The sequence below is a fragment of the Rhinopithecus roxellana genome, chromosome 7, assembly GCF_007565055.1.
Source record: "Rhinopithecus roxellana isolate Shanxi Qingling chromosome 7, ASM756505v1, whole genome shotgun sequence".
Lineage (NCBI taxonomy): Eukaryota > Metazoa > Chordata > Mammalia > Primates > Cercopithecidae > Rhinopithecus > Rhinopithecus roxellana.
The window spans coordinates 71,473,747-71,499,327 of record NC_044555.1 but is presented as its reverse complement, the minus strand read 5'-3'; the positions used below and the strand labels follow the sequence as shown (position 1 = coordinate 71,499,327).

The 25,581-nt window shown below is 39.0% G+C and overlaps 1 protein-coding gene across 1 annotated transcript in view; it reads left to right on the top strand.

The window, feature by feature from the left end:
- NLGN4X (neuroligin 4 X-linked) overlaps positions 1–25,581 on the top strand; it is a 347,106-nt gene that overhangs the window by 196,524 nt on the left and 125,001 nt on the right. The window contains exon 3 of the mRNA XM_010381016.2: positions 4,990–5,142. Within this exon, the coding sequence (XP_010379318.1) occupies positions 4,990–5,142 (153 nt within the window). The remainder of the gene's footprint in view (positions 1–4,989; positions 5,143–25,581) is intronic.

The window sequence follows — 25,581 nt, the reverse complement described above, 5'->3', positions numbered from 1 at the left end:
GCAGGAGAATGGCGTAAACCCGGGAGGCGGAGCTTGCAGTGAGCTGAGATCTGGCCACTGCACTTCAGCCTGGGTGACAGAGCGAGACTCCGTCTCAAAAAAAAAAGGAATGAAGTATTGATTCATGCTACAGTATGGAAGGACATTGAAAACATCATGCTAAGTAAAAGGAGCCAGACACAAAATACCATATATTATATGAGTTTATTTATGTGAAAAGCCTAGAAAAGGCGAGTCTTATAAAGATAGAAAGTGAATCAGCAAGGCTATCACAACCACACACCCACCCAGGTCTGGTTTTAAAGGGTATTAAGCCCCCATGAAATGGACATTATTTAACTTTTGTTCGATGTATGGAAACAGCATTATCAAATCTTGGTTTCAAAATATGTTTAAGCTCTTCTGAGTTATGTAGAACGGAAGAGTGTTTTTCATTTGCAAGTGTTGGAGATGACAATATTTTCCCTCTGCCTTAATCCACTTAACCCTACAGGAAGGCAAAGGCTGTTTTAATTGATTGACACAGTTAAAGTTATTGATAGTGGGATATGCACACATGGGCTGCATCTGTCTATGAAAAGGAAGCAATGGAGCCAATTAATTAATTCAAGCAAAATTAAATGTTCACACCATTTAAATGTGGAGAGTATAAAAACCAAAATGGTGCTCTGTGCAGAAAGACCATAAGCTAGTTTGTGCCATCCTTCAGGGCCGCTTCCTGCATTGTGCCTGTATTAAAATTCCTATGCAGTTCTTACTTAGGTGATCAAGGTAGATGACTTCGATTTTCATTTTCTTCAACAAATTCAAGTACCAATAACTTTCAAATAATATTTAATAACTATTTTAAACACAGAGGACATAATCTTCAAATGATATTTAATAACTGTTTTAAACACAGAGGACTTAACTTTCAAATGATATTTAATAACTATTTTAAACACATAGGACGTGGTCTATAATGTTTTGTCCTGACTTAAATATTTATTGCATGTAGTAGATTTTAATAGAAGAAAACAAGAGTGAATAATGGGTAGTACTTCTCTAAACACAGAGTAGAGGTAAATCTTAGTGATTTAAATTAGTAACAATTCTGACTTTTTGAGATTGCATGTTTATAGGTTTTTAATGCATGAAATTAATGTCAATTTTATGATATTTTGATTAAAGTCCTTCCCTGTTTACTGTGTGTTTTTGCTTATGAAAATTTCTAACCATAATGTATCGATAACAATTCAAAAATTCATTTAAATTATAACATGTTAAAATCAGAGGACCATTGAATACGCCATAAGCATTTCTTTAAAGAATGTGGGAAATATCTTTTCTAATAATTTAATTTCTCTTTTTTTAAAACAACTCACGTTAGCATTTTTTTTGTTTGCAGTAGCATCATTTTAACCCCCAACTGCATATTCACAGGATATCTAATATTTTTTGCAAGTAACATTTTGAATTTGTTCTTCTTGACATCTTTATGTTTATATGCATTTTGCATTTCCCTATCTCATTTTTTTGAAATCCAAATGTAACCGATTTCAACTTTTTGTGTTACATTCTTTTTTTTTTCTTTTACTGGATAGCATCTCTCTCTTTTCTGAATTTTTTGCAAACCTGTTGTTTTTGAATTCTCTTTTTTCCCTTTATTTTCCTTCTCAATATGACCCCAGGAGCCAACACAAAGAAAAACGCAGATGATATAACCAGTAATGACCGTGGTGAAGATGAAGGTATTTTTTGTTTTTTCAAAGCTCGACCCTGATGCATGATTTTATATCTATCTATCTCTCTTTTTTTTTTCATTTCAATCTGTTTTTTCTCCCCTTATTTAAAACTAGTACACTTTGGTGTGCTTCTTTAATTATTTTCTTCTTGTATAGAAACCACTGTCATTTTTAATCCTAGTTACCATGTACAGGAAACAAATCACTCTGAGAAGTATAAACATTGTTTCTAAACATGAAAAGAGTAATGAACTACTGTTTACAGAGAAGCCCATGTATTTTTTTTGTTTTTTCTTTTTTTGGCTTGGTCACAAGAAGAGAAAATGGAATTTTAAAACATGCATGTATAGTCTATTTTCTTCCTTCCAAATGTTATTTTGTAAGTTAATATACTACTTTGGAGCTTTGGTCTTCTTAATTATTTTTATAAACTGCAAAACTCTGCAGCATCTTAGAATAATTTTTTTTGGGTGGGGCTGAAATATCAGTTTTTTTTTTCTTCACAAACATATTGATTCCAACATAGATTTCTGATAATCTTCTCACAGTGAAGTACAGCAAAAAGTGTTTTAACGAGATGCTGTTGTTAACGAGTCCTGATGCTTTCAGGACTGCCTTTTACAGCATTTAAAGGAAAAAAAAAAAAAAAAGATAAGAGTATCTCAGAACTGGAAAAGGACAAAAAGCTAGCTATTCTTTTCACACCACGGCTTTTTTGAAAACGTTTTTCTCCTTAAAATGTTTTGTTGCTGTGAAGTTTCTTCTTAAGGCTACCAAATTGCTCAACACATTATCTACCAGAAGTGAAAGGATTTTTTTTTAAAGATGGTAGGTCTGAGGCACTCAGGCAGACAACTTGCATGCTGTTTTTCTGCCCTTTCTGTACCAGAAATGATTTTTTTTTTTTTTTAAGAGGGGAAGCAACAAAAAAAGTACTCAAGCAAACCCTCCTTCATTGGCAAGGCTCTATAGGATTAGCTAAAAGCACTTTTTTCCCGTCTGGGAAGCAAAATGCATGGAGCTCCATTAAGGCCCTGGCTGGACCTTTGGGTCTCTGTCTGAAAGGCAATTTAAAGCCCAAAAGTGAGTCCTGAATTATCTTTGCTGGTCAAGACCAACGTCCATGACAGGGTCTTTTGACCAGTTCTTGTAGTTTCTCCCCGCCTTGCTTATCTTCATAAATCAACTGTTCTCCAAGAAAAGGAATCTTGCCAACACCTTTTCCATGCCCAGTCTTCCCTTAACATTTTGAATATTATTATTTTTACTGAGCTCATAGGGCTGTCACTGCCTCAGGTAGCTCTCTGAGAGATCTCAATTCTGATGGCCATGGAAGATCAAAATCTATACCTGCTTCAGGTAGCCCCTTCTTTGATAAGGGCTTCTAAATTCCTGACATTTTATCAGCATTGAGCAAATACATAAAAATGAAATAAACTTTTGTTGTCTCATACCTTATACTGCTATAATTTGCATCCTGTTTGGCCTTCTCTTTTTAATACGTTTCCCTTTTATAATTAGGACCTGTTTTCACAATGTTCCCAGTGAATCTTTATTACCATTAAAATGCCATCTAATTTTCATTATTAATATGACAACTGGTTATTACTTCCACAAGTTCAAGAGAGTCTTGTTCTGTGTTTTATGAAAGGTAAGAGATGTTAATCTCACATGTTTTCCAAGGGAGCACTTTAAAGCAACCCTTCAAAATCTCTACTTACCCTTTTTTCCACAATTTACTAGACAACCGCTGGTAATGGTAAAAGAAATGAGGCCAAAACAGCAAATTAGGAATCAGAAAGAAGCAGTGGATCAGGAGAAAAGCCATTTATTATTCATATAGCAGAAGACATTTCCCATAGTGTATGATGAATAAATGATTAATAGAAGGTTTTTACTTTATATTTGAATTTAATATGAGAAATAAAAGCTACTTTTCTGCCGTGGATTAAATATCTGCAAAGAAATACTTGGGTAACTTGACACTGTTTTGTGTACTTTACTGTGACCAGTGGGTATGTCATGTCTTCTGTGTACACCCAGGAAAATTGTGATCGTAATTCATTCAAATTGGAGCCACCGTCCAAACGATGGTAATTCATATCCTCAGAATTCCTTTCCGATATCTCAAAAGTGTCCCTGCGAATTATGAGGGAAAAAAAAAAACTTTATTGAAGAAAAAATTGGAAATCAATATGCATACATACTTGAGTTTTCTTTTAGTAACAAAGATATTTAAATTGTACACACACACACGCGCGCGCGCGCACACACACACACACACACACACACATATCTGTATCCAGAAATATTTATAGGTGAGGTCAGTCTTCTAAAGATTAAATGCAGCCCTAATGGCTGATTAATGTTATAAACAGGTTATTAAATCATAACTTTTCACAAAGCAGGCCCTACAGATGGTCCCCAGCTTCCTGTCATCACAGATCATTGTTTTTACATCATTGTTAATTTAAATAATAAAGTAAATTATTAAGAGGAATCCTTGGTTGCAAGTCACAATGGGAGTTTATAGTCCCTGTGAAAATATAAAGCATTCAAATAATTCGGATTATTTTGCCATTTTTTATTACATCTCTTTTATTTTTGTCACTTAAGTATGTTAGTATGTTACTATAATCACTGGAACAAAGACATTTGCTTGGACATCTTTCCATTTTTTTCCTTATTTCTGTTCTGTTAATAGTTTTTAACTGTTGATTTTGCTTTCTTGTCATTATCTGTCCCTTACTGATAGTTGATAGCTTCACTACTACTTTTATGTTTTTATTGTTACATTGAAGATGAGTCTGTACACTCACCTGCGAATTAAGATGCAACTATATTAAAATTAATTATAATTTTGAAGTTGCTTTTATACTTAATTAGAAGATAAAATATATTTTGTCAAGGATCCCATGTGTTTATTCAATTTAAATCACATTTTAGGGTTTGAGCAAATTTAGGAAATGCGTACTTTACCTAAAACCATTTCTTTTAGTGCTTTAGATATATATAGAAGCTTACATGAGCAGAGGATGCCAAATGTCTGTATGCTTCTTAAAATACCATTTCCATAAATAGAAAACGTAATAGCATTGATCATTTTCCTTAGAAACTCTTATCAAGGGTCATATCATCCATAAAAATAAATGTGCTTAATTCAAGTCAAAATAGGGAAATCAGTGAATCTCCTTTGTTCTTAATTGAGCATTGGTGAGTCAGTGTGATTCTTTATTGTGTTTCCTTACTTGGCTTTTTTTTCCAGATATTCATGATCAGAACAGTAAGAAGCCGGTTATGGTCTATATCCATGGGGGATCTTACATGGAGGGCACTGGCAACATGATTGACGGCAGCATTTTGGCCAGCTACGGAAATGTCATCGTGATCACTATTAACTACCGTCTGGGAATACTAGGTAAGTGATTTCATCATGTGAATGACTGAACAACAGGAAACATGAAAGGTCCACTTCTTATTTTGACAGGGCTCGTGGATTTGAATCCTGTTATTCCAGTTCCTGGTTAATTCCACTTTACGGTATTTACTTTATGTGATCAGATATGTTTCCTCCTTTTACTACCTTCGTGCAACGTGGTCATTTTATTGTTTTATTATTTTTTTTTAGCTTGCAATTTCTGATCCAATAATTTTATTTTGTGGAACCTGAATCCCTCCTCAAAACAATGCAGACTTTAGGATCTTCAAGATGAAATGAAATTTTATATAAAGTATGTTTCTCCCTTGGAGTTCAATGAATATATGTTTGTCTACATAGACCTGTACAATGAATATATATTTGGTGATATCATGGTTGGGAATGGCCATAGATCTTAGCTTTCTTTTCTGGTTGTGTCATTCTATGAATCAGTATATTGTGTGGAGGAAAAGATTTTATCCAATTCTCTAACTGATTATGTTGAGCCTTTGGAAGATCTGTTGTTTTGGTTCCATTGCATTTGCATGCAAGGAAACTTAGCTGTTAGTTGACTTTTGTTCCATTGATGATCTGTGATTAAAGGCTAAATACATGGAAATTCAAGTTTAGTTCCTCCTTGTTTTGGTATTTCATTTCTTTTCTTTCTTTTTTTTTTTTTTTCTTGGAGACGGAGTCTCACTCTGTCGCCCAGGCTGGAGTGCAGTGGTGTGATCTCGGCTCACTGCAACCTCTGCAACATCTGCCTCCCGGGTTCAAGTGATTCTTCTGCCTCAGCGTCCCAAGTAGCTGGGACTACAGGCTCATGCCACCACGCCCAGCTAATTTTTGTATTTTTAATAGACACGAGGTTTCACCATATTGGCCAGGGTGGTCTCAAACTCCTGACCGCGTGGTCCGCCTGCCTCAGCCTCCCAAATGCTGGGATTACAGGTGTGAGCCACCGCGCCCGACCATCATTCATCTTCTTTTAATTGTAGGTTGGAAAATTATACATCTTCAGGGTAAGATTTCAGTACCTTCTGAGATGGCCTTTCCTGGTGTTGGTTAGTTTGCAAATAATATTCCTAGGCCTATGTAAAAACATTTGTTTTCTGGGCAAAAATGCATTGAAGTGGTGTAGAAAATAAAATTTTTAACAAGTTAGCCATGAAAGAGATGTGTATATTGGTTGCAGTGTGATTATGATACAATATGAAATACAAAATAAAATGGAGGTCAGGCATGGTAGCTCTCGCCTATAATCCCAGCACTTTGGGAAGCCCACGCAGGCAGATCACTTGAGGTCAGGAGTTCGAAAACAGCCTGGCCAAAGTGGTGAAACCCACTCTCTACTAAAAATACAAAGATTCACCGAGCCTGGTGGCAGGTGCCTGTAATCCTAGCTACTCAGGGGGCTGAGGCAGGAGAATCTCTGGAACCCAGGGGGCCGAGGTCGCGATGAGCAGAGATAGCACCACTGCACTCCAGCTTGGGCAACGGAGCGAGATTTTTCTCAAAAAAAAATAAAAAATAAATAAAATAAACAATAAAATAGTTAAAATAAAAAACAAAATAAAATGGAGTAAAGGAGGTCTGTCAGACAAGAAATATGACTAAAAATGTTTTCTTCAAATAGTTAAATATTGCCAAGAATATTTTATTTTCAATCAGATGACTTCATTTCATTCTGAGTTTTGTTTTTTTTTTTCCCTATGTGAAAACGTTAACCTGTAAGAAGCCCTAAGAGGTGGTGAACTGCTGAGAAACCCTAAGAGGTGGTATAAGAAACCCTAGGAGAAATGCATTTATTACTTTGAAATGCAGGTCAGTCACAGGTGTTGCTAAAGTTGTGTCTTTTGAAACATTGATAAAGAACTCAAGGTTCCAGACTGGTTTCTGCGTTGAAGAAAATAAACACCACCAAAAAACCTTTTAGTGTCAAAAAACTTATTATATCGTTGGCTTTATTTCCTGTAATTTTTGTAGTTTTCTGTGAGCCACATCTTGGCAGAAGAATGTCTGTGAACCTTTGCATAGCGATAATTGCATGCTTCACTGAATATTTTTCAGAGGCGCTGGATAGTTGCTTTGACTACTAGTGTTGGAAACAGGAAATCGTGCTTCTTGATGTTTTACAAAAGGTCCATTCTGACAAAGAGGTGGAAGGAGTAAAGTACGTGTGAGGGTACTGCACAGGCCTTCTTCAAAGGGAGCAGTGTGTGCACTGCCTGTAGCACGGCCACACGGAAGAAAGCTTGGGCATCCTTTTCTGAAGGAAGCAGTGGGCATCGAGAAAATTCTTGCTTTGCTGGAATCACAGAATATTCTGTTGCATGTGTGATGGATTGATGTGTCTGATAAGATTGAATTTCAAAAGAAATTGATCTCCTTTTCCCCCAAAGCTCAGTCGTATCAAGCAACTCTACACTATGGTTTTTCATCAGTTTTGTCCCTTCGTGAATCAACTGCACATTTTGCAAATTAGCCTGGAAATTATACACAGTTTTTTTAGAGGAAAGAAAAACTAATTGAAAAATTGTAAGTCTACTTTTTGTTACGGAGAGTTTTTAAAAGTCATGAGATAACAGAGAGCTGTAAAATTGGTGGGGAAGAAATAAAAGAAGCGATTTAGCATCTCTGTGCCGGTCTATTTACATTCCTCCAATGAGCTAGTGTGGAACAGCCAAGCATACTACAGACCCCCTTTCATTTGATGGAATGAAATGTGCCAAGTTTGCTGATTTTACAGGACGATAGAGACTTTAAAATGTGACTGCGTTGGTTTTTTATTATGGATCTTGCATTTACTACTGTCCTCTTGAAAATGGCTAGGCGGCATTTACTTTTTGCTTGCAGGAAATTCCTATTATCGGTCTTGAAAAAATGTTTTTAAACCTTTGGCATCCAGATATTTAAAAAGATGAGCAAATAAAATACACAGCAGGCGCTGCAATGATCATTTCAGTGAGTGCATTTCATACAAGTAGATACAATTTTAGGCAAAAGGTTGAAATATTCTTTGAGTTATTTTTCTTCCAATAAAAGTCATAAATGCGGCCGGGCGCGGTGGCTCAAGCCTGTAATCCCAGCACTTTGGGAGGCCGAGACGGGCGGATCACAAGGTCAGGAGATCGAGACCATCCTGGCGAACACGGTGAAACCCCGTCTCTACTAAAAATACAAAAAAAACTAGCCGGGCGAGGTGGCGGGCGCCTGTAGTCCCAGCTACTCGGGAGGCTGAGGCAGGAGAATGGCGTAAACCCGGGAGGCGGAGCTTGCAGTGAGCTGAGATCCGGCCACTGCACTCCAGCCCGGGCGACAGAGCGAGACTCCGCCTCAAAAAAAAAAAAAAAAAAAAAAAAAAAAAAAAAAAAAAAAAAAAAAAAAAGTCATAAATGCATAAACGTTATCTTCCTACCTGAGGAATGGAAAAATATTGTTTTAAGATTTTTTTTTTTATGGAATAACAAATGCTATTTTCTGTTACCCAAAAGAGAGGATTAAAAAGATGAAACATGCCCATAATAGAAGCGGAATGCTGGCTTTGGAAAGAATGTAGATTGCAGCTGGAGACAGACAGGAGCTAACATCTTTCCTCTACCTCCACCGTGAGAAAGTCAGCTAGCGTTTCCTGAGACTCTTTCCTTAGGTGTAGTACTGGCAGTGGTCTCTCCCTTGCAAGGTTGTTGTACAGTATAAAAGTTCCATGGTTCAAAATACCTCATTAATATATAATCTGTACAATTACTTGTCAATAAAAAAAACTTATTTATTTATTTATTTTTTTGAGATGGAGTCTTGCTCTTATTGCCCAGGCTGGAGTGCAGTGGCACGATCTTGGCTCACTGCAATCTCCACCTCCTGGGTCCAAGCGATTCTCCTGCCTCAGCCTCCACAGTAGCTGGGATTACAGGCGCCCGCCACCACGTCCCGCTAATTTTCGTATTTTTAGTAGAGACAGGGTTTTGCCATTTGGTCAGGCTGGTCTCGAACTCCTGACCTGAGGAGATCCACCCGCCTCGGCCCCCCAAATTGCTGGGATTACAGGCGTGAGCCACTGTACCCGGCCCAAAAATAACCTTTTAAAAAAGGTTTAATGGACTCATGTAGATGAAGTTTCATAGGCTCTCAGCAGCAACCATTATACCCAGTCACACTACAATTTCTAGTGTTATTAATATCATTACACATTGTATTAATACTACTGTTTATCCACAGTAAGAATTGTAGCTGACCCAATCTGTAATGGCTAATATCTATCAAATATTGGCATCCAGACTGAACCATGTTAATTTAAAAAAATCATTACAAGACACTCCTAGATATGAAATAAATCAGAAGATCATTATGTTTGCTATTTTTTTAATAATCAGAAGTGTGCTATACAGTCTTGTTAGCCATTGGCCATGCAATTTATGATCCAATCCAGGACATGTTTGACAGTTGCTCATGTGCTATCAATAAAATGGGATTGTTCCAGGCAAACTGAGACGTATCATCATAGCTATAAAGTAATTATTTATATCTACATGAAATGTCTTCTGATTGAATTGGTGTTCAGTTTGTTTTTAAAGAAGCTGCACTTCTGTAAACAGATTTCTTATGTGTTCTGTTGTACACCCTTGTCACTAGAAAGGCGTATATGTTACCAGAAAGGGATCCTAATCCAGACCCTAAGAGAGGGTTCTTGGGTCTTGTGCAAGAAAGAATTGGAGGCAAATCTGTAAAGTGAAAGTAAGTTTATTAGGAAAGTAAAGGAATAAAGAATGACTGCTCCATAAGCAGGGCAGCCCCGAGGGCTGCTGGTTGGCTATTTTTATGATTATTTCTTGATTATATGCTAAACAAGGGGTTGATTATTCATGAGATTTCCAGGAAAGGGGTGGCAACTCCTAAAAAGGGTTCCTCCCCCTTTTAGACCATATAGGGTAACTTCCTGACATTGTCATGGCATTTGTAAACTGTCATGGTGCTTGTGGGAGGGTCTTTTAGCATGCTAATGCATTATAATTAGCGTATAATGAGTAGTGAGGACGACCAGATATCACTCTAGTTGCCATCTTGATTTTGGTGGGTTTTGGCTGGCTTTTTTACCGAATCCTTTTATCAACAAGGTCTTTGTGCCCTGTATCTTGTGCTGACCTCCTAGCTCATCCTGTGACTAAGAATGCCTAACCTCCTGGGAATGCAGCCCAGTAGGTCCCAGCCTTACGTTACCCAGCTCCTATTCAAGATGGTTCAAACATCTCTGACATGTATATTCAAGAATTTGGAAAAGCTGAAGTTCACCAGTACCTCCCTGCTTAGTCATTCCCAGGGTGTATGGTGTTCCTATCTGCTCAGAAGCCAGCAAAATCCTTGCTGAGCTGTACATGCCGGGCCTTTGCCTGGTCTCACCTACCCACTTGAGTACCTATGCGCTATCACCCTTTCACCTCACAACATCCATACATATCATTTACCCCTAAGAAGATTAGACATTAATCCAGGTAATAAACTTTCAGAACAATCACCTCCAGACAGAAACTGCAGAGGATAATCTGATAAATCTGAATTCTTGTAAGGCTATTACTCAATCAGTAAATACTCTTCTCTCCATCTTAGCCCCTTACTTTACTATAACTTGAGTTCTCCCAAATCTGGTTTTTTTTTTTTTTTTTTTTTTTTTCTCATTCATGATAGTCCAACAACCTTCAATGTAAAAGAGAATGCATCTTGCTCGTAATTTTTGATGGAAACACCTGGAACTTATTCTTACCTTCCCCCTTCCAATTGTCTCCAAGTGCAAGTCTGCACCTGTACTGGATTTCATCTGCCTCCATTTAAATATGTATTTCCATTTAGCTCACATGATACTATCACCTTTTTGGTCATCCTATGACTTCATGTTTTGTGTATGCTGAAATTAATTGTTGCTTCGAAAGAGTTCCAACTATATAACATCAACTCATTGTGTGCCTCTGTGTGACTGGCGGATATTAGTTCATTTAATTTTCATAAACTCCCTTGGCGGAGTTAACCTTGTGTCCTACCTATGAGGAGGTGATGGGATTTACTCATAGCATCATACCTTCCAGCAGTCAGAGCAGGGACTGAAACCCAGGTCTACCTGAAGCCAGAGCTCTGACTTGCCACTCAGAATGCATCCAGAATCTTCTTAATTAATGTCAAGTATGAATTAGTAGTAAACCGTGGAATGAGTGAAGAAATTGAATATCACTTTAGCATCAGATGTAGCTTTGATCATTATGCAAAAAAAGTTCTTACTGCTGATCAAGATACACAATTGTGATAAGATGCTTACAGTGTATTTTTAAGTTCCTCAGAGTGGATCCTTGAAGGCTGGTTGATTTCCATTCAATCAATACTGGTTTGCTTTGGTTCATGGTGATGGTGGCATTAACCACAGCAATGGCATTTGTCACATCAAAACTCTTCAGTGCTGTAGAACTAGTGCTTCATCAGCAAATTTGATGTCCAACCCGCAGTTCCCATGTCATAACCTGCTTGCTGTCTCGTGTGCATAAATTGAGTCAAATGATCATTTTGGTGCATTTCTTACAATTTTTCAGATATTATAGCTGTCCTGAAAATTGTCATCTTAGGGTAGGTTGCATCATGGTCTCCTGAAGTTGTCTTTCTCTTTAAGACCATTCATTGAATAAACCTATTAGGCGCTTTGGAGCATAGCTGAATATAAGACAGAAATGGTTTAATATAAAAGCAACCGACATACATAGCAGAAACAGCATTTGTAGTCATAATTTGGGTGACTTAACCCATATGCATTCGCTCAGCCTAATAATGTGTTCGCTTTCCCTGTTCCGGTCTCCTTTGTAGGGTTTTCCTCTGAAATTGAGGAAGGGTGGGCTGAGCTCTGAAGCATTCTTGCAACATCAGCCAGTCGTCTCACCTTTATAGTTTTGTGATATGTGTGAGCCGTATAATATTCCACTCAACAAAAGAAGCCTGGAAATCATTAGAAGAGAGGACTAATACGTTCTACCCAAGAGTTACAGCCGAATTCCATGGATTTGCATTTATGTGACATGCATCTGACATTAGTGGGAATTCAATGGGTCACTATAATTTCCCTGAAGCACATCTGCTGAAAAATGTCAAGATATCTTATAAATGCCCTGTAAGTTCTTCTCCTCTTTGGAAGTTAGAGGAGTTGCTCTATTTTTGGTACATTTGCCATTTTATTTCTTTTTTCTAACAATGTTTCTTTTCTTTTTTAATGCTTTATGAAGGATTTTATTTGAAATGATAAATGGAACACATCTTTTATATCAAATCAAAACTTCATAAGCATATATGCTAAAAAAGAAAGCATAATTTCCTTTTTGGAGAGTCAACACACCTTGATGCCACTCTCCTGGTTTCATTAGCATACCTTTCCTCTCTTCCTCTAACCAAAATGTCTCAGATTCCCCCTGATTTGATATCTCTAAATGGCTGACTTTGACTGGAAGAATTCCCTCTCTCTGTCTGAAAAGAGGACCCAGGCATTACTAAAACAAAACACTGCAAAAAGTTAAATGAGGAGAAAGGAAAGTTAAGCATTGCACTTAGTGAGAAATACATAAACAAAAGTAAAGACGTGAAAGAAGCATGAGAGAAGGGTGAGAAAGTGAAATCCTGAGACAAGATGAATGGTGTGTGTGAGCACTCAAACCCAGGAAGTAGCAAAAGGTGGAAGAAAGAATGGGAGCCTTTAGAATAAGACTCTTTGTGGGTTGGGTGGCAGATGTTATCGGTAAAGCCAGCCTGGGGAGTTGGCATGGGTCCATGCTGTAGATAACACAGTAATAGAATGAACATATTGGAGAAGAGACAGGGCAACCTCTAATCCAAAAATTATCAGATAAAGAAAAACCAAGACACTTTGAAAAAAAAAAAAAAAACCCACAATGTCTTGTTTTTCATCGTCATCTTCTTTATAATGAGGTTTTGATGCATTGAATACTCACTTGGAAACACTGTAATCCCATGGTTGTTGTGACTGCAGATTGATAGGTGTGGACAGATCTTTGGTGGGGCAAACAAAACCAGGATCACGTTTTTTGCTCTCAGAATGATCATTTGCTTGGACTTTCCTCTTCTGCCTCCTAGTGGCTCAAAAGCCCACTGCATTCATTGGATTTATTCAGGATGTGAAGATCGGGGAAATGAAGGATGAGTGCTTTGTCCTTAGGACCTCAGAGGCAAATGGAGCAGAGATGGGGGTGACTGCAGTGGGATAAGGACTCTCTCACCAGGAAGGTGCCATTGACATAAGAGTTGATGAGAACAGCAGAGCAAAGAGGCTCCCTGGTCCTCAGCTGACCCAACAACAAGCGAGACATCAGATGGAAGGGTATTTATTGGGCAAGGAAAATCAGGGGAAGGCTGGGTACAGTGGCTCTCACCTGTAATCCCAGCACTTTGGGAGGCCAAGGTGGGAGGATCCCTTGAGGCCAGGAGTTCAAGATCAGCTTGGACAACATAGTGAGACCCTGTCTCAAAAAGAAAGAGAGAGAAAAGAAGGAAGGAAAAAGAAAAATTAGCCAGATGTACTGATGTATGCCTGGTGTACCAGCTACTTGAAAGGCTGAGGTGGGAGGATTGCTTGAGCCTAGGAGGTCGAGGCTGCAGTGTGCTGTGATTGCACTCCAGTCTCAGCAACAGAGTGAAACCCTCTCTCAAATTTTTAAAAAAGACTCAAAAGAAAATCAAGGGAGGAGTGGAGACAAGGTAGAAAAGAATGTTCTTTGTTTAGTGCTTTTATCCCTAATGTATTCATTTAGTCATCAAATAAAAATTGAATATATTGATCATGTACAAAGTGATGTTTTTGAAATATGTATCCATTGAGAAATGGCTAAATCGAGCTAATTCACAAGTGCATTACTTCAAATGCTTGTTTTTGTGGTGCAAACACTTAAAATCTACTTTCTTAGATATGTTCACATATTCAATTCCTTGTGATTCAACTATGTTTGCCATATTGTACAGATCTTTTGAACTTTTTCCTGCTAACTGAAACTTTTTAACCTTTGGCCAACATCGCCCTTTTCCTCTCCACCTCAAGCCTCAAGTTCTGTAAGAGAACATTCCACTCTGCTTCTGTAAGCTTGACTTTTTTAGATTCCACATATAAGTAAGATGATGTGATATTTGTCTTTCTGTGTCTGGCTTGTATCACTTAACATAATATCCTCTGGTTCATCCATGTAATCCTGAATGACACAATTTCTTTCCTTTTTTTGAGGTAGAATAATAGTTCCTTATGTGTATAAGCACCATTTTCTGTATTCATTCATCTAATGATGGACATTCAAGTTGATTCCATATTTCAGCTGTTGTGATTAGTGCTGCAGTGAACATGGGAGTGCAGATTCCTCTTCAAAGACTTATTTTTTCCAATCCCAAATACACAAAAGTATCATCCGGCCTCTGTCATGCTGTGGAGACTCTCCTTGATTTATTTATAAACGATTCAGGATTTCTTTAAAGAAGCTGAAATTTTATTTTTACATGCAGAACCATATTTAGAAGTCAAAATATTCAAACAAAACTCACAGAAGAATCTATTCCATCAATATATAATTCCCAGTTAATTGAATGTAGAATGTCATTTGAGCATGAGTTAGTAGTCACAGAGAATAGGCCTTAAAAATGTTCTGGATTTGAAAGTTTTGCATTCAAAACAGTCTCTTAAGATTCTTAATTCTAAAAGACACCATCCCTTTCTCTCTTCAGCCTGTTTCCTTCATTTTGCTTCTCATCCAGTATGTGAAAGGTTGATCAGTTTTAGTTGATGAGGATGACGTGCCCTCTTTCTCCTTGGGGACAGAAGGACGTAAGTTGTGCTCTAAATGAAAATAAGAGTATGATGAGTATCCCAAGGGATGATGGAAAGTTCCAGGGATAAGCATTGAAATTGAGAGCCAAATTCAACTACATTGGAATTAGGGTTCTGGTGATAATTCTGTCAGTATCTGCATATATTCAAGGAAATTAGTCCTTTCGAGTAGGATAATGGAAAAATCTCTAAAAGGCAATCTGAGCGGGATGTTTAAAGACTATGTGATTATTATGCACTGCATGCCTGTACCAAAGCATCTCAAGTACCCCACAAATTACTCATAAAGTTTTAAAAAAGTAAGACTACTATACATATTCTGGCCTGCAGCTTTTTTTCCCCTGACATTTGCCTACAAGCCTGTAATAGCACAGGCAGTTCTACAAGAAGCATGAATATGCACATATGTACATGCACGACAGCAGTGATACAAAAACAGATGTGCTGTGTTCTAGTAGAATTGTCTTATTTTTGTCCAATCCAAGGTTAGTAAGTTATTAGCTTTATGGAAATGAACCCTAGAGAATAAAACATAGAGGTGCAAAGTAATTTTCCTAGGGACTAAATTAAAACCAAATAATACTAGCTTAAACCAAGGCAGTACCAGTGAGAATGCAAAGAAAAAAAAAAAAAAAGAAAGAAAAGAAAAAGGTTGTTCTGAATGTCTTGCAGATCCAACAGGATTTGTTGATAGATTGGATACAGGGTGGCAGAGAACGAGAAGATTCCAGGACAATACTGGCCAATTAGAGGTATACTTTGAGAACAACAAGAAATAGGCCATATGGCCGTGTGTGGTGGCTCACACCTATAATCCCAGCACTTTGGGAGGCTGAGACGGTGGATCACCTGAGGTCAGGAGTTCAATACCAGCCTGGCCAACATGGTGAAATCCCGTCTCTACTAAAAATACAAAAATTAGCCAGCCATGGCGGCGGGTGCCTGTAATCCCAGCTACTCGGGAGGCTGAGGCGGGAGAATCGCTTGAACCCAGGAGGCAGAGGTTGCAGTGAGCCAAGATCGCACCACTGCACTCCAGCCTGGGCAACAAGAGTGAAACTCCATCTCAAAAAAAAAAAAAAAGAAAGAAAGAAAGAAAAGAAAAGAAAAGAAATAGACCATAGGAGGAATAAGTTTAGGAGATGAGGAGATCAAGGTTGGGCATATTAAATTTGAATGCTGTAGTAATCATCAGACAGACAAAGAGAGTGGGCAGATAGATGTGAGTCTGGAGTTTAGGGGAGAGGGCCAAGCTGCATGTCATCGCATTCTGTATCTAAAGTTCAAGAAACTGAACGAGATTTCTATGTGAGAGAGTGTGCAGAAAAGTTCTAAGACCCAGAGCCTTCAACCCTCCAATATTTAGAGTGTGGAAAGATGAAAAACAATAAGCAGAGTGCATCTACTATGGTAGCAAGAAAATTGAGAGGTTGAAGTAGTCTCGACACTGTAGTAGGCAAAATAATGGCTCCCATGCCCTCAAAACAACAAAAAAGTTAACATCCTGTCTGGGTGCACTGTTTTTCTTGTTTCTCTCTCTTGAACCCATTTCGATCAGAATTTAGCCCCTTCTACTCCATGAAACTACTTATCAGTTCCATTAGTGCCTTGCACTCTGCACTCTCAAGGTTCAATTTGCTGGAAAATTTTAAATTTTGATTTTGATTTTCCAGAACCATTTGGAGTTCTGGATGACTCTCTCCTTCACGAAAAACATCCCTTACTTTCTATCTGTATTTGTTTCTTTCCTATTGCTGCTATAACAAGTTATCACAACTTGCTATAACGCTGATGTTAACTCTAGGGAATTAAAAGCAATGCAGATTTATTATCTCACAGTTCTGGGTGCTAAAAGTCCCAAATGTGTTGGCATTCGAAGAGAGAATCCATTTCCTTGGTCTGTCTGTTTGTCTTCTTTTGAAAACTGGCTACATATCTTAGATCTCATTCTCTGTTTCTAACCCTCCATCTTAAAAAACAAACAAACAAACAAACATTATGATTACCTGGATTCATCCAGGTGAACCGGGGTAAGTTCTCATCTTAAGATCCTCACCTTTTTTTTTTTTTTTTTTTTTTTTTTTTGAGATGGAGTCTTGCTCTGTTGCCAAGCTGCCGGGCAATGGCGCGATCTCGGCTCACTGCAACCCCCACCTCCCGGGTTCAGGCGATTCCCTTGCCTCAGCCTCCCAAGTAGCTGGGACTACAGGCCCGTGCCACCATGCCCTGGCTAATTTTTTTTTGTATTTTACTAGAGATGGGGTTTCACCATGTTGGCCAGGATGGTGTCGATCTCCTGACCTCGTGATCCGCTCGCCTTGGCCTCCCAAAGTGCTTGGATTACAGGCATGAGTCACTGTGCCTGGCCAGGATGTTCACTTTTTTAAATTGATTTGTTTTTATTTTATTTTAAAGATGAGGTTTCGCTCTCTCAGATAGGTTGGAGTGCAGTGTCATGATCACAGCTCACTGAAATCCCAACCTCTTGGGCTCAATCCATCCTCTTATCTCACCCTCTTGAGAAGCTGGGACTACAGACATGTACCACCATGCCCAGCTAATTTTTATATTTGTTTAGAGAGGGGTTTTCACCATGTTGCCCAGGCCGGTCATGAACTCCTGGGCTCAGGTGATCCACCGGCCTCAGCCTCCCAAAATGCTGGGATTGTAGGTGTGCTTCCTGACACCAGTTTCTAAGGTCCTTGAGGGCTGTGATCATAGCTCATACTACCTTTCTCTCCCTAGTATCTACCAGACAATAAGCACTTTATGGACAATTAGCCGTTGCAGGATTTTTGGCTCCAAATTGCAAAATGCAAGCTAATTAAAAAAGGAGTGAATCTGTTTACTCATACATTTTTTTTTTTTTGAGTGAACTCCTGATTCTCAAAATCAGTGAATGCCCAGTTTCAGGTAAACTGTGTTTATTTCCACTCTTTACACTTAGCAGCTGTTTCTTTTTCACAAACATTGAAGATTCAGTGTTCCCCGAAATATCTATGTATACCTGTATCATAATTCATTACACATAGGTTAGCTGGAATGGAGATATTTTATATTTGTGGCATGCATTTGATCTTGAATTGAAACCTGTAGTTTACAAAAATCTACGTTATCTTTATATTTTTAACAGATTGTGAAAGTTATAAAAGCAAAACAGTTGAGCTCTATGGTAGAATTTTTTTTTCTTTAGGTCTTTGCATCGGTATTTGAAATGTCTCATTACGAAAAGATCATAAACCATGGTTTTCTAAGAGTTCTGCTGAATTTTGTAATTGGCTGGCCGTTTTCTAAATGATCCTGTAATCTCCATTTATTAGTTTTCTAGAGCAGCCATAACAAATGACCACAAATGTGATGGCTTTAAACCAGAGAAATTTACTCTTTCATAGTTTGGGAAATCAGATGTTTAAAATAAACGTGTTGACAGGGCTGCCTTTGCCTGGGTGGTTCCAGAAAGATCCTTTCTTGCCTTTTCAGCTCTGGTGGCCTCGGTGTTTGTCTCTATCTTCACAAGGCTATCTTCCCTCTGTTGTATGTCATCTCCTTTTCTTATACAGACACCGGTCATTGGATTTAGGGCTATACCCTCAATTCAGGATAATTTTATCTGCAGGTCCTTAACTAATTATATCTGCAAAGGCCCCATTTTCTTTTTTTTTTTTTTTTTTTTTACTATACTTTAAGTTCTAGGGTACATGTGCATAACGTGCAGGTTTGTTACATATGTATACTTGTGCCATGTTGGTGTGCTGCACCCATCAACTTGTCAGCACCCATCAATTCATCATTTATATCATTTATAACTCCCAATGCAATCCCTCCCCCCTCCCCCCTCCCCATGATAGGCCCCAGTGTGTGATATTCCCCTTCCCGAGTCCAAGTGATCTCATTGTTCAGTTCCCACCTATGAGTGAGAACATGTGGTGTTTGGTTTTCTCTTCTTGTGATAGTTTGCTAAGAATGATGGTTTCCAGCTGCATCCATGTCCCTACAAAGGACGCAAACTCATCCTTTTTTATGGCTGCATAGTATTCCATGGTGTATATGTGCCACATTTTCTTAATCCAGTCTGTCACAGATGGACATTTGGGTGGATTCCAAGTCTTTGCTATTGTGAATAGTGCCGCAATAAACATACGTGTGCATGTGTCTTTGTAGTAGAATAATTTATAATCCTTTGGGTATATACCCAGTAGTGGGATGGCTGGGTCATATGGTACATCTAGTTCTAGATCCTTGAGGAATTGCCATACTGTTTTCCATAATGGTTGAACGAGTTTACAATCCCACCAACAGTGTAAAAGTGTTCCTATTTCTCCACATCCTCTCCAACACCTGTTGTTTCCTGACTTTTTAATGATTGCTGTTCTAACTGGTGTGAGATGGTATCTCATTGTGGTTTTGATTTGCATTTCTCTGATGGCGAGTGATGATGAGCATTTTTTCATGTGTCTGTTGGCTGTATGAATGTCTTCTTTTGAGAAATGTCTGTTCATATCCTTTGCCCACTTTTTGATGGGGTTGTTTGTTTTTTTCTTGTATATTTGTTTGAGTTCTTTGTAGATTCTGGATATTAGCCCTTTGTCAGATGAGTAGATTGCAAAAATGTTCTCCCATTCTGTAGGTTGCCTGTTCACTCTGATGGTAGTTTCTTTTGCTGTGCAGAAGCTCTTTAGTTTAATTAGATCCCATTTGTCAATTTTGGCTTTTGCTGCCGTTGTTTTTGGTGTTTTAGACATGAAGTCCTTGCCCATGCCTATGTCCTGAATGGTACTACCTAGGTTTTCTTCTAGGGTTTTTATGGTATTAGGTCTAACATTTAAGTCTCTAATCCATCTTGAATTAATCTTCGTATAAGGAGTAAGGAAAGGATCCAGTTTCAGCTTTCTACTTATGGCTAGCCAATTTGCCCAGCACCATTTATTAAATAGGGAATGCTTTCCCCATTTCTTGTTTCTCTCACGTTTGTCAATGATCAGATGGCTGTAGATGTGTGGTATTATTTCTGAGGACTCTGTTCTGTTCCATTGGTCTATATCTCTGTTTTGGTACCAGTACCATGCTGTTTTGGTTACTGTGGCCTTGTAGTATAGTTTGAAGTCAGGTAGCGTGACGCCTCCAGCTTTGTCCTTTTGGCTTAGGATTGTCTTGGCAATGCGGGCTCTTTTTTGGTTCCATATGAACTTTAAGGCAGTTTTTTCCAATTCTGTGAAGAAAGTCATTGGTAGCTTGATGGGGATGGCATTGAATCTATAAATAACCTTGGGCAGTATGGCCATTTTCACGATATTGATTCTTCCTATCCATGAGCATGGTATGTTCTTCCATTTGTTTGTGTCCTCTTTGATTTCACTGAGCAGTGGTTTGTAGTTCTCCTTGAAGAGGTCCTTGACATCCCTTGTAAGTTGGATTCCTAGGTATTTGATTCTCTTTGAAGCAATTGTGAATGGAAGTTCATTCATGATTTGGTTCTCTGTTTGTCTGTTACTGGTGTATAAGAATGCTTGTGATTTTTGCACATTAATTTTGTATCCTGAGACTTGGCTGAAGTTACTTATCAGCTTAAGGAGATTTTGGGCTGAGACAATGGGGTTTTCTAAATATACAATCATGTCATCTGCAAACAGGGACAATTTGACTTCTTCTTTTCCTAACTGAATACCCTTGATTTCTTTCTCTTGCCTGATTGCCCTAGCCAGAACTTCCAACACTATGTTGAATAGGAGCGGTGAGAGAGGGCGTCCCTGTCTTATGCCAGTTTTCAAAGGGAATTTTTCCAGTTTTTGCGCATTCAGTATGATATTAGCTGTGGGTTTGTCATAAATAGCTCTTATTATTTTGAGGTACATTCCATCAATACCGAATTTATTGAGCGTTTTTAGCATGAAGGGCTGTTGAATTTTGTCAAAAGCCTTTTCTGCATCTATTGAGATAATCAGGTGGTTCTTGACTTTGGTTCTGTTTATATGCTGGATTATGTTTATTGATTTGCGAATGTTGAACCAGCCTTGCATCCCAGGGATGAAGCCCACTTGATCATGGTGGATAAGCTTTTTGATGTGCTGCTGAATCCGGTTTGCCAGTATTTTATTGAGGATTTTTGCATCGATGTTCATCAGGGATATTGGTCTAAAATTCTCTTTTTTTGTTGTGTCTCTGCCAGGCTTTGGTATCAGGATGATGTTGGCCTCATAAAATGAGTTAGGGAGGATTCCCTCTTTTTCTATTGATTGGAATAGTTTCAGAAGGAATGGTACCAGCTCCTCCTTGTACCTCTGATAGAATTCAGCTGTGAATCCATCTGGTCCTGGACTTTTTTTGGTTGGTAGGCTATTAATTATTGCCTCAATTTCAGAGCCTGCTATTGGTCTATTCAGGGATTCAACTTCTTCCTGGTTTAGTCTTGGGAGAGTGTAAGTGTCCAGGAAATTATCCATTTCTTCTAGATTTTCTAGTTGATTTGCGTAGAGGCATTTATAGTATTCTCTGATGGTAGTTTGTATTTCTGTGGGGTCGGTGGTGATATCCCCTTTATCATTTTTTATTGCATCTATTTGATTCCTCTCTCTTTTCTTCTTTATTAGCCTTGCTAGCGGTCTGTCAATTTTGTTGATCTTTTCAAAAAACCAACTCCTGGATTCATTGATGTTTTGGAGGGTTTTTTGTGTCTCTATCTCCTTCAGTTCAGCTCTGATCTTAGTTATTTCTTGCCTTCTGCTAGCTTTTGAATGTGTTTGCTCTTGCCTCTCTAGTTCTTTTAATTGTGATGTTAGAGTGTCAATTTTAGATCTTTCCTGCTTTCTCTTGTGGGCATTTAGTGCTATAAATTTCCCTCTACACACTGCTTTAAATGTGTCCCAGAGATTCTGGTATGTTGTATCTTTGTTCTCATTGGTTTCAAAGAACATCTTTATTTCTGCTTTCATTTCGTTATGTACCCAGTAGTCATTCAGAAGCAGGTTGTTCAGTTTCCATGTAGTTGAGCGGTTTTGATTGAGTTTCCTAGTACTGAGTTCTAGTTTGATTGCACTGTGGTCTGAGAGACAGTTTGTTATAATTTCTGTTCTTTTACATTTGCTAAGGAGTGCTTTACTTCCAATTATGTGGTCAATTTTGGAATAAGTGCGATGTGGTGCTGAGAAGAATGTATATTCTGTTGATTTGGTGTGGAGAATTCTATAGATGTCTATTAGGTCCGCTTGGTGCAGAGATGAGTTCAATTCCTGGATATCCTTGTTAACTTTCTGTCTCGTTCATCTGTCTAATGTTGACAGTGGAGTGTTGAAGTCTCCCATTATTATTGTATGGGAGTCTATAAGTCTCTTTGTAGGTCTCTAAGGACTTGCTTTATGAATCTGGGTGCTCCTGTATTGGGTGCATATATATTTAGGAGAGTTAGCTCTTCCTGTTGAATTGATCCCTTTACCATTATGTAATGGCCTTCTTTGTCTCTTTTGATCTTTGATGGTTTAAAGTCTGTTTTATCAGAGACTAGGATTGCAACCCCTGCTTTTTTTTGTTCTCCATTTGCTTGGTAGATCTTCCTCCATCCCTTTATTTTGAGCCTATGTATGTCTCTGCATGTGAGATGGGTCTCCTGAATACAGCAGACTGATGGGTCTTGACTCTTTATCCAGTTTGCCAGTCTGTGTCTTTTAATTGGAGCATTTAGTCCATTTACATTTAAGGTTAATATTGTTATGTGTGAACTTGATCCTGCCATTATGATATTAACTGGTTATTTTGCTCGTTAGTTGATGCAGTTTCTTCCTAGCCTCGATGGTCTTTACATTTTGGCATGTTTTTGCAATGGCTGGTACCGGTTGTTCCTTTCCATGTTTAGGGCTTCCTTCAGGGTCTCTTGTAAGGCAGGCCTGGTGGTGACAAAATCTCTAAGCATTTGCTTATCTGTAAAGGATTTTATTTCTCCTTCACTTATGAAACTTAGTTTGGCTGGATATGAAATTCTGGGTTTAAAATTCTTTTCTTTAAGAATGTTGAATATTGGCCCCCACTCTCTTCTGGCTTGTAGAGTTTCTGCCGAGAGATCTGCTGTTAGTCTGATGGTCTTCCCTTTGTGGGTAACCCGACCTTTCTCTCTGGCTGCCCTTAAGATTTTTTCCTTCATTTCAACTTTGGTGAATCTGGCAATTATGTGTCTTGGAGTTGCTCTCCTGGAGGAGTATCTTTGTGGTGTTCTCTGTGTTTCCTGAATTTGAATGTTGGCCTGCCCTACTAGGTTGGGGAAGTTCTCCTGGATGATATCCTGAAGAGTGTTTTCCAACTTGGTTCCATTTTCCCCCTCACTTTCAGGCACCCCAATCAGACGTAGATTTGGTGTTTTTACATAATCCCATACCTCTTGCAGGCTTTGTTCATTTCTTTTTCTTCTTTTTTCTTTTGGTTTCTCTTCTCGCTTCATTTCATTCATTTGATCCTCAATCGCTGATACTCTTTCTTCCAGTTGATCGAGTCGGTTACTGAAGCTTGTGCATTTGTCACGTATTTCTCGTGTCATGGTTTTCATCTCTGTCATTTCGTTTATGACCTTCTCCGCATTAATTAGTCTAGCTGTCAATTCTTCCACTCTTTTTTCAAGATTTTTGGTTTCTTTGCGCTGGGTACGTAATTCCTCCTTTAGCTCTGAGAAGTTTGATGGACTGAAGCCTTCTTCTCTCATCTCGTCAAAGTCATTCTCTGACCAGCTTTGATCCGTTGCTGGCGATGGGCTGCGCTCCTTTGCAGGGGGAGATGCACTCTTATTTTTTGAATTTCCGGCTTTTCTGCCCTGTTTTTTCCCCATCTTTGTGGTTTTATCTGTCTCTGGTCTTTGATGATGGTGACGTACTGATGGGGTTTTGGTATAGGTGTCCTTCCTGTTTGATAGTTTTCCTTCTGACAGTCAGGACCCTCAGCTGTAGGTCTGTTGGAGATTGCTTGAGGTCCACTCTAGACCCTGTTTGCCTGGGTATCAGCAGCAGAGTTTGCAGAAGATAGAATATTGCTGAACAGCGAGTGTACCTGTCTGATTCTTACTTTGGAAGCTTCCTCTCAGGGGTGTACTCCACCGTGTGAGGTGCGGGGTGTCAGACTGCCCCTAGTGGGGGATGTCTCCCGGTTAGGCTACTCAGGGGTCAGGGACCCACTTGAGCAGGCAGTCTGTCCCTTCTCAGATCTCAACCTCTGTGTTGGGAGATCCACTGCTCTCTTCAAAGCTGTGAGACAGAGTCGTTTGCGTCTGCAGAGGTTCTGCTGCTTTTTTGTTGTTTTTTAGCTGTGCCCTGTCCCCAGAGGTGGATTCTACAGAGACAGGCAGGTTTCCTTGAGCTGCTGTGAGCTCCACCCAGTTCGAGCTTCCCAGCGGCTTTGTTTACCTACTTAAGCCTCAGCAATGGCGGGCGCCCCTCCCCCAGCCTCACTGCTGCCTTGGGGTTAGATCGCAGACTGCTGTTTTAGCAATGAGGGAGGCTCCGTGGGCATGGGACCCTCCCGGCCAGGTGTGGGATATATTCTCCTGGTGTGCCTGTTTGCTTAAAGCGCAGTATTGGGGTGGGAGTTACCCGATTTTCCAGGTGTTGTGTGTCTCAGTTCCCCTGGCTAGGAAAAGGGATTCCCTTCCCCCTTGCGCTTCCCAGGTGAGGCGATGCCTCGCCCTGCTTCAGCTCTCACTGGTTGGGCTGCAGCAGCTGACCAGCACCGATTGTCCGGCACTCCCTAGTGAGATGACCCCAGTACCTTAGTTGAAAATGCAGAAATCACCGGTCTTCTGTGTCGCTCGCACTGGGAGTTGGAGACTGGAGCTGTTCCTATTTGGCCATCTTGCTCCCGAACTTCAGGCCCTATTTTCAAATAGGATCACATTCCGAGTTTCCAGGTGGACATGTATTTTTGGAGGATATTACTCAACCCACTCCACCCATCACATCATTATTGCAATATGTATGTATGAATATAGGTGTTTCAGATGTTTTCATGACATATGTGTGCACAGCCACTGTATTCAGGATGCCACCTGGCTTTCTCCTTGCTAGGCCACACTCTGGCAAGAAGATCTGAGGACAGTCTGGGATTCTTCATCTCCTTCTTGCATCTTCTTTGCTTTCAAATAATGTAGTCATGCAGTATCTAAAAGTTTATTTCCTGAGCCTTTAAAACTTCTCCATCAGTTTGACAAGGAATAAAAGCATTTTTCCCCATTGGCCACAAAACTTGTGCTTTTGCCCCAGCAATACGCAGAGCTATATTTCACACTTCCTTCCTAAATTACAGGCTATAAATATAAAGCAAAACCTTTTACCTTGCTATATTGTTCCCACCTTTTCCTTCTATTATTAAGTCTGATTACAAATGCTTATTAATGCTCTGCCTTGGAATTGCAATTTGGGCATGTGCCATCTGAAAATGGAGGTTCTTAAAAATTAAAATCAAAGATTAATGCAGGTTTTAAAAAAGGGACTTATTCAAATATATCTCAAGTTTTAAAACGACTCATGGACTTTTAATGCAATGAATGGCCTTGTAATGCCTCATTTTTTTTTTTTTTTTTCCAAACTCAACTGTTTCATAGCCTTCTCTTTAGAACATATCTG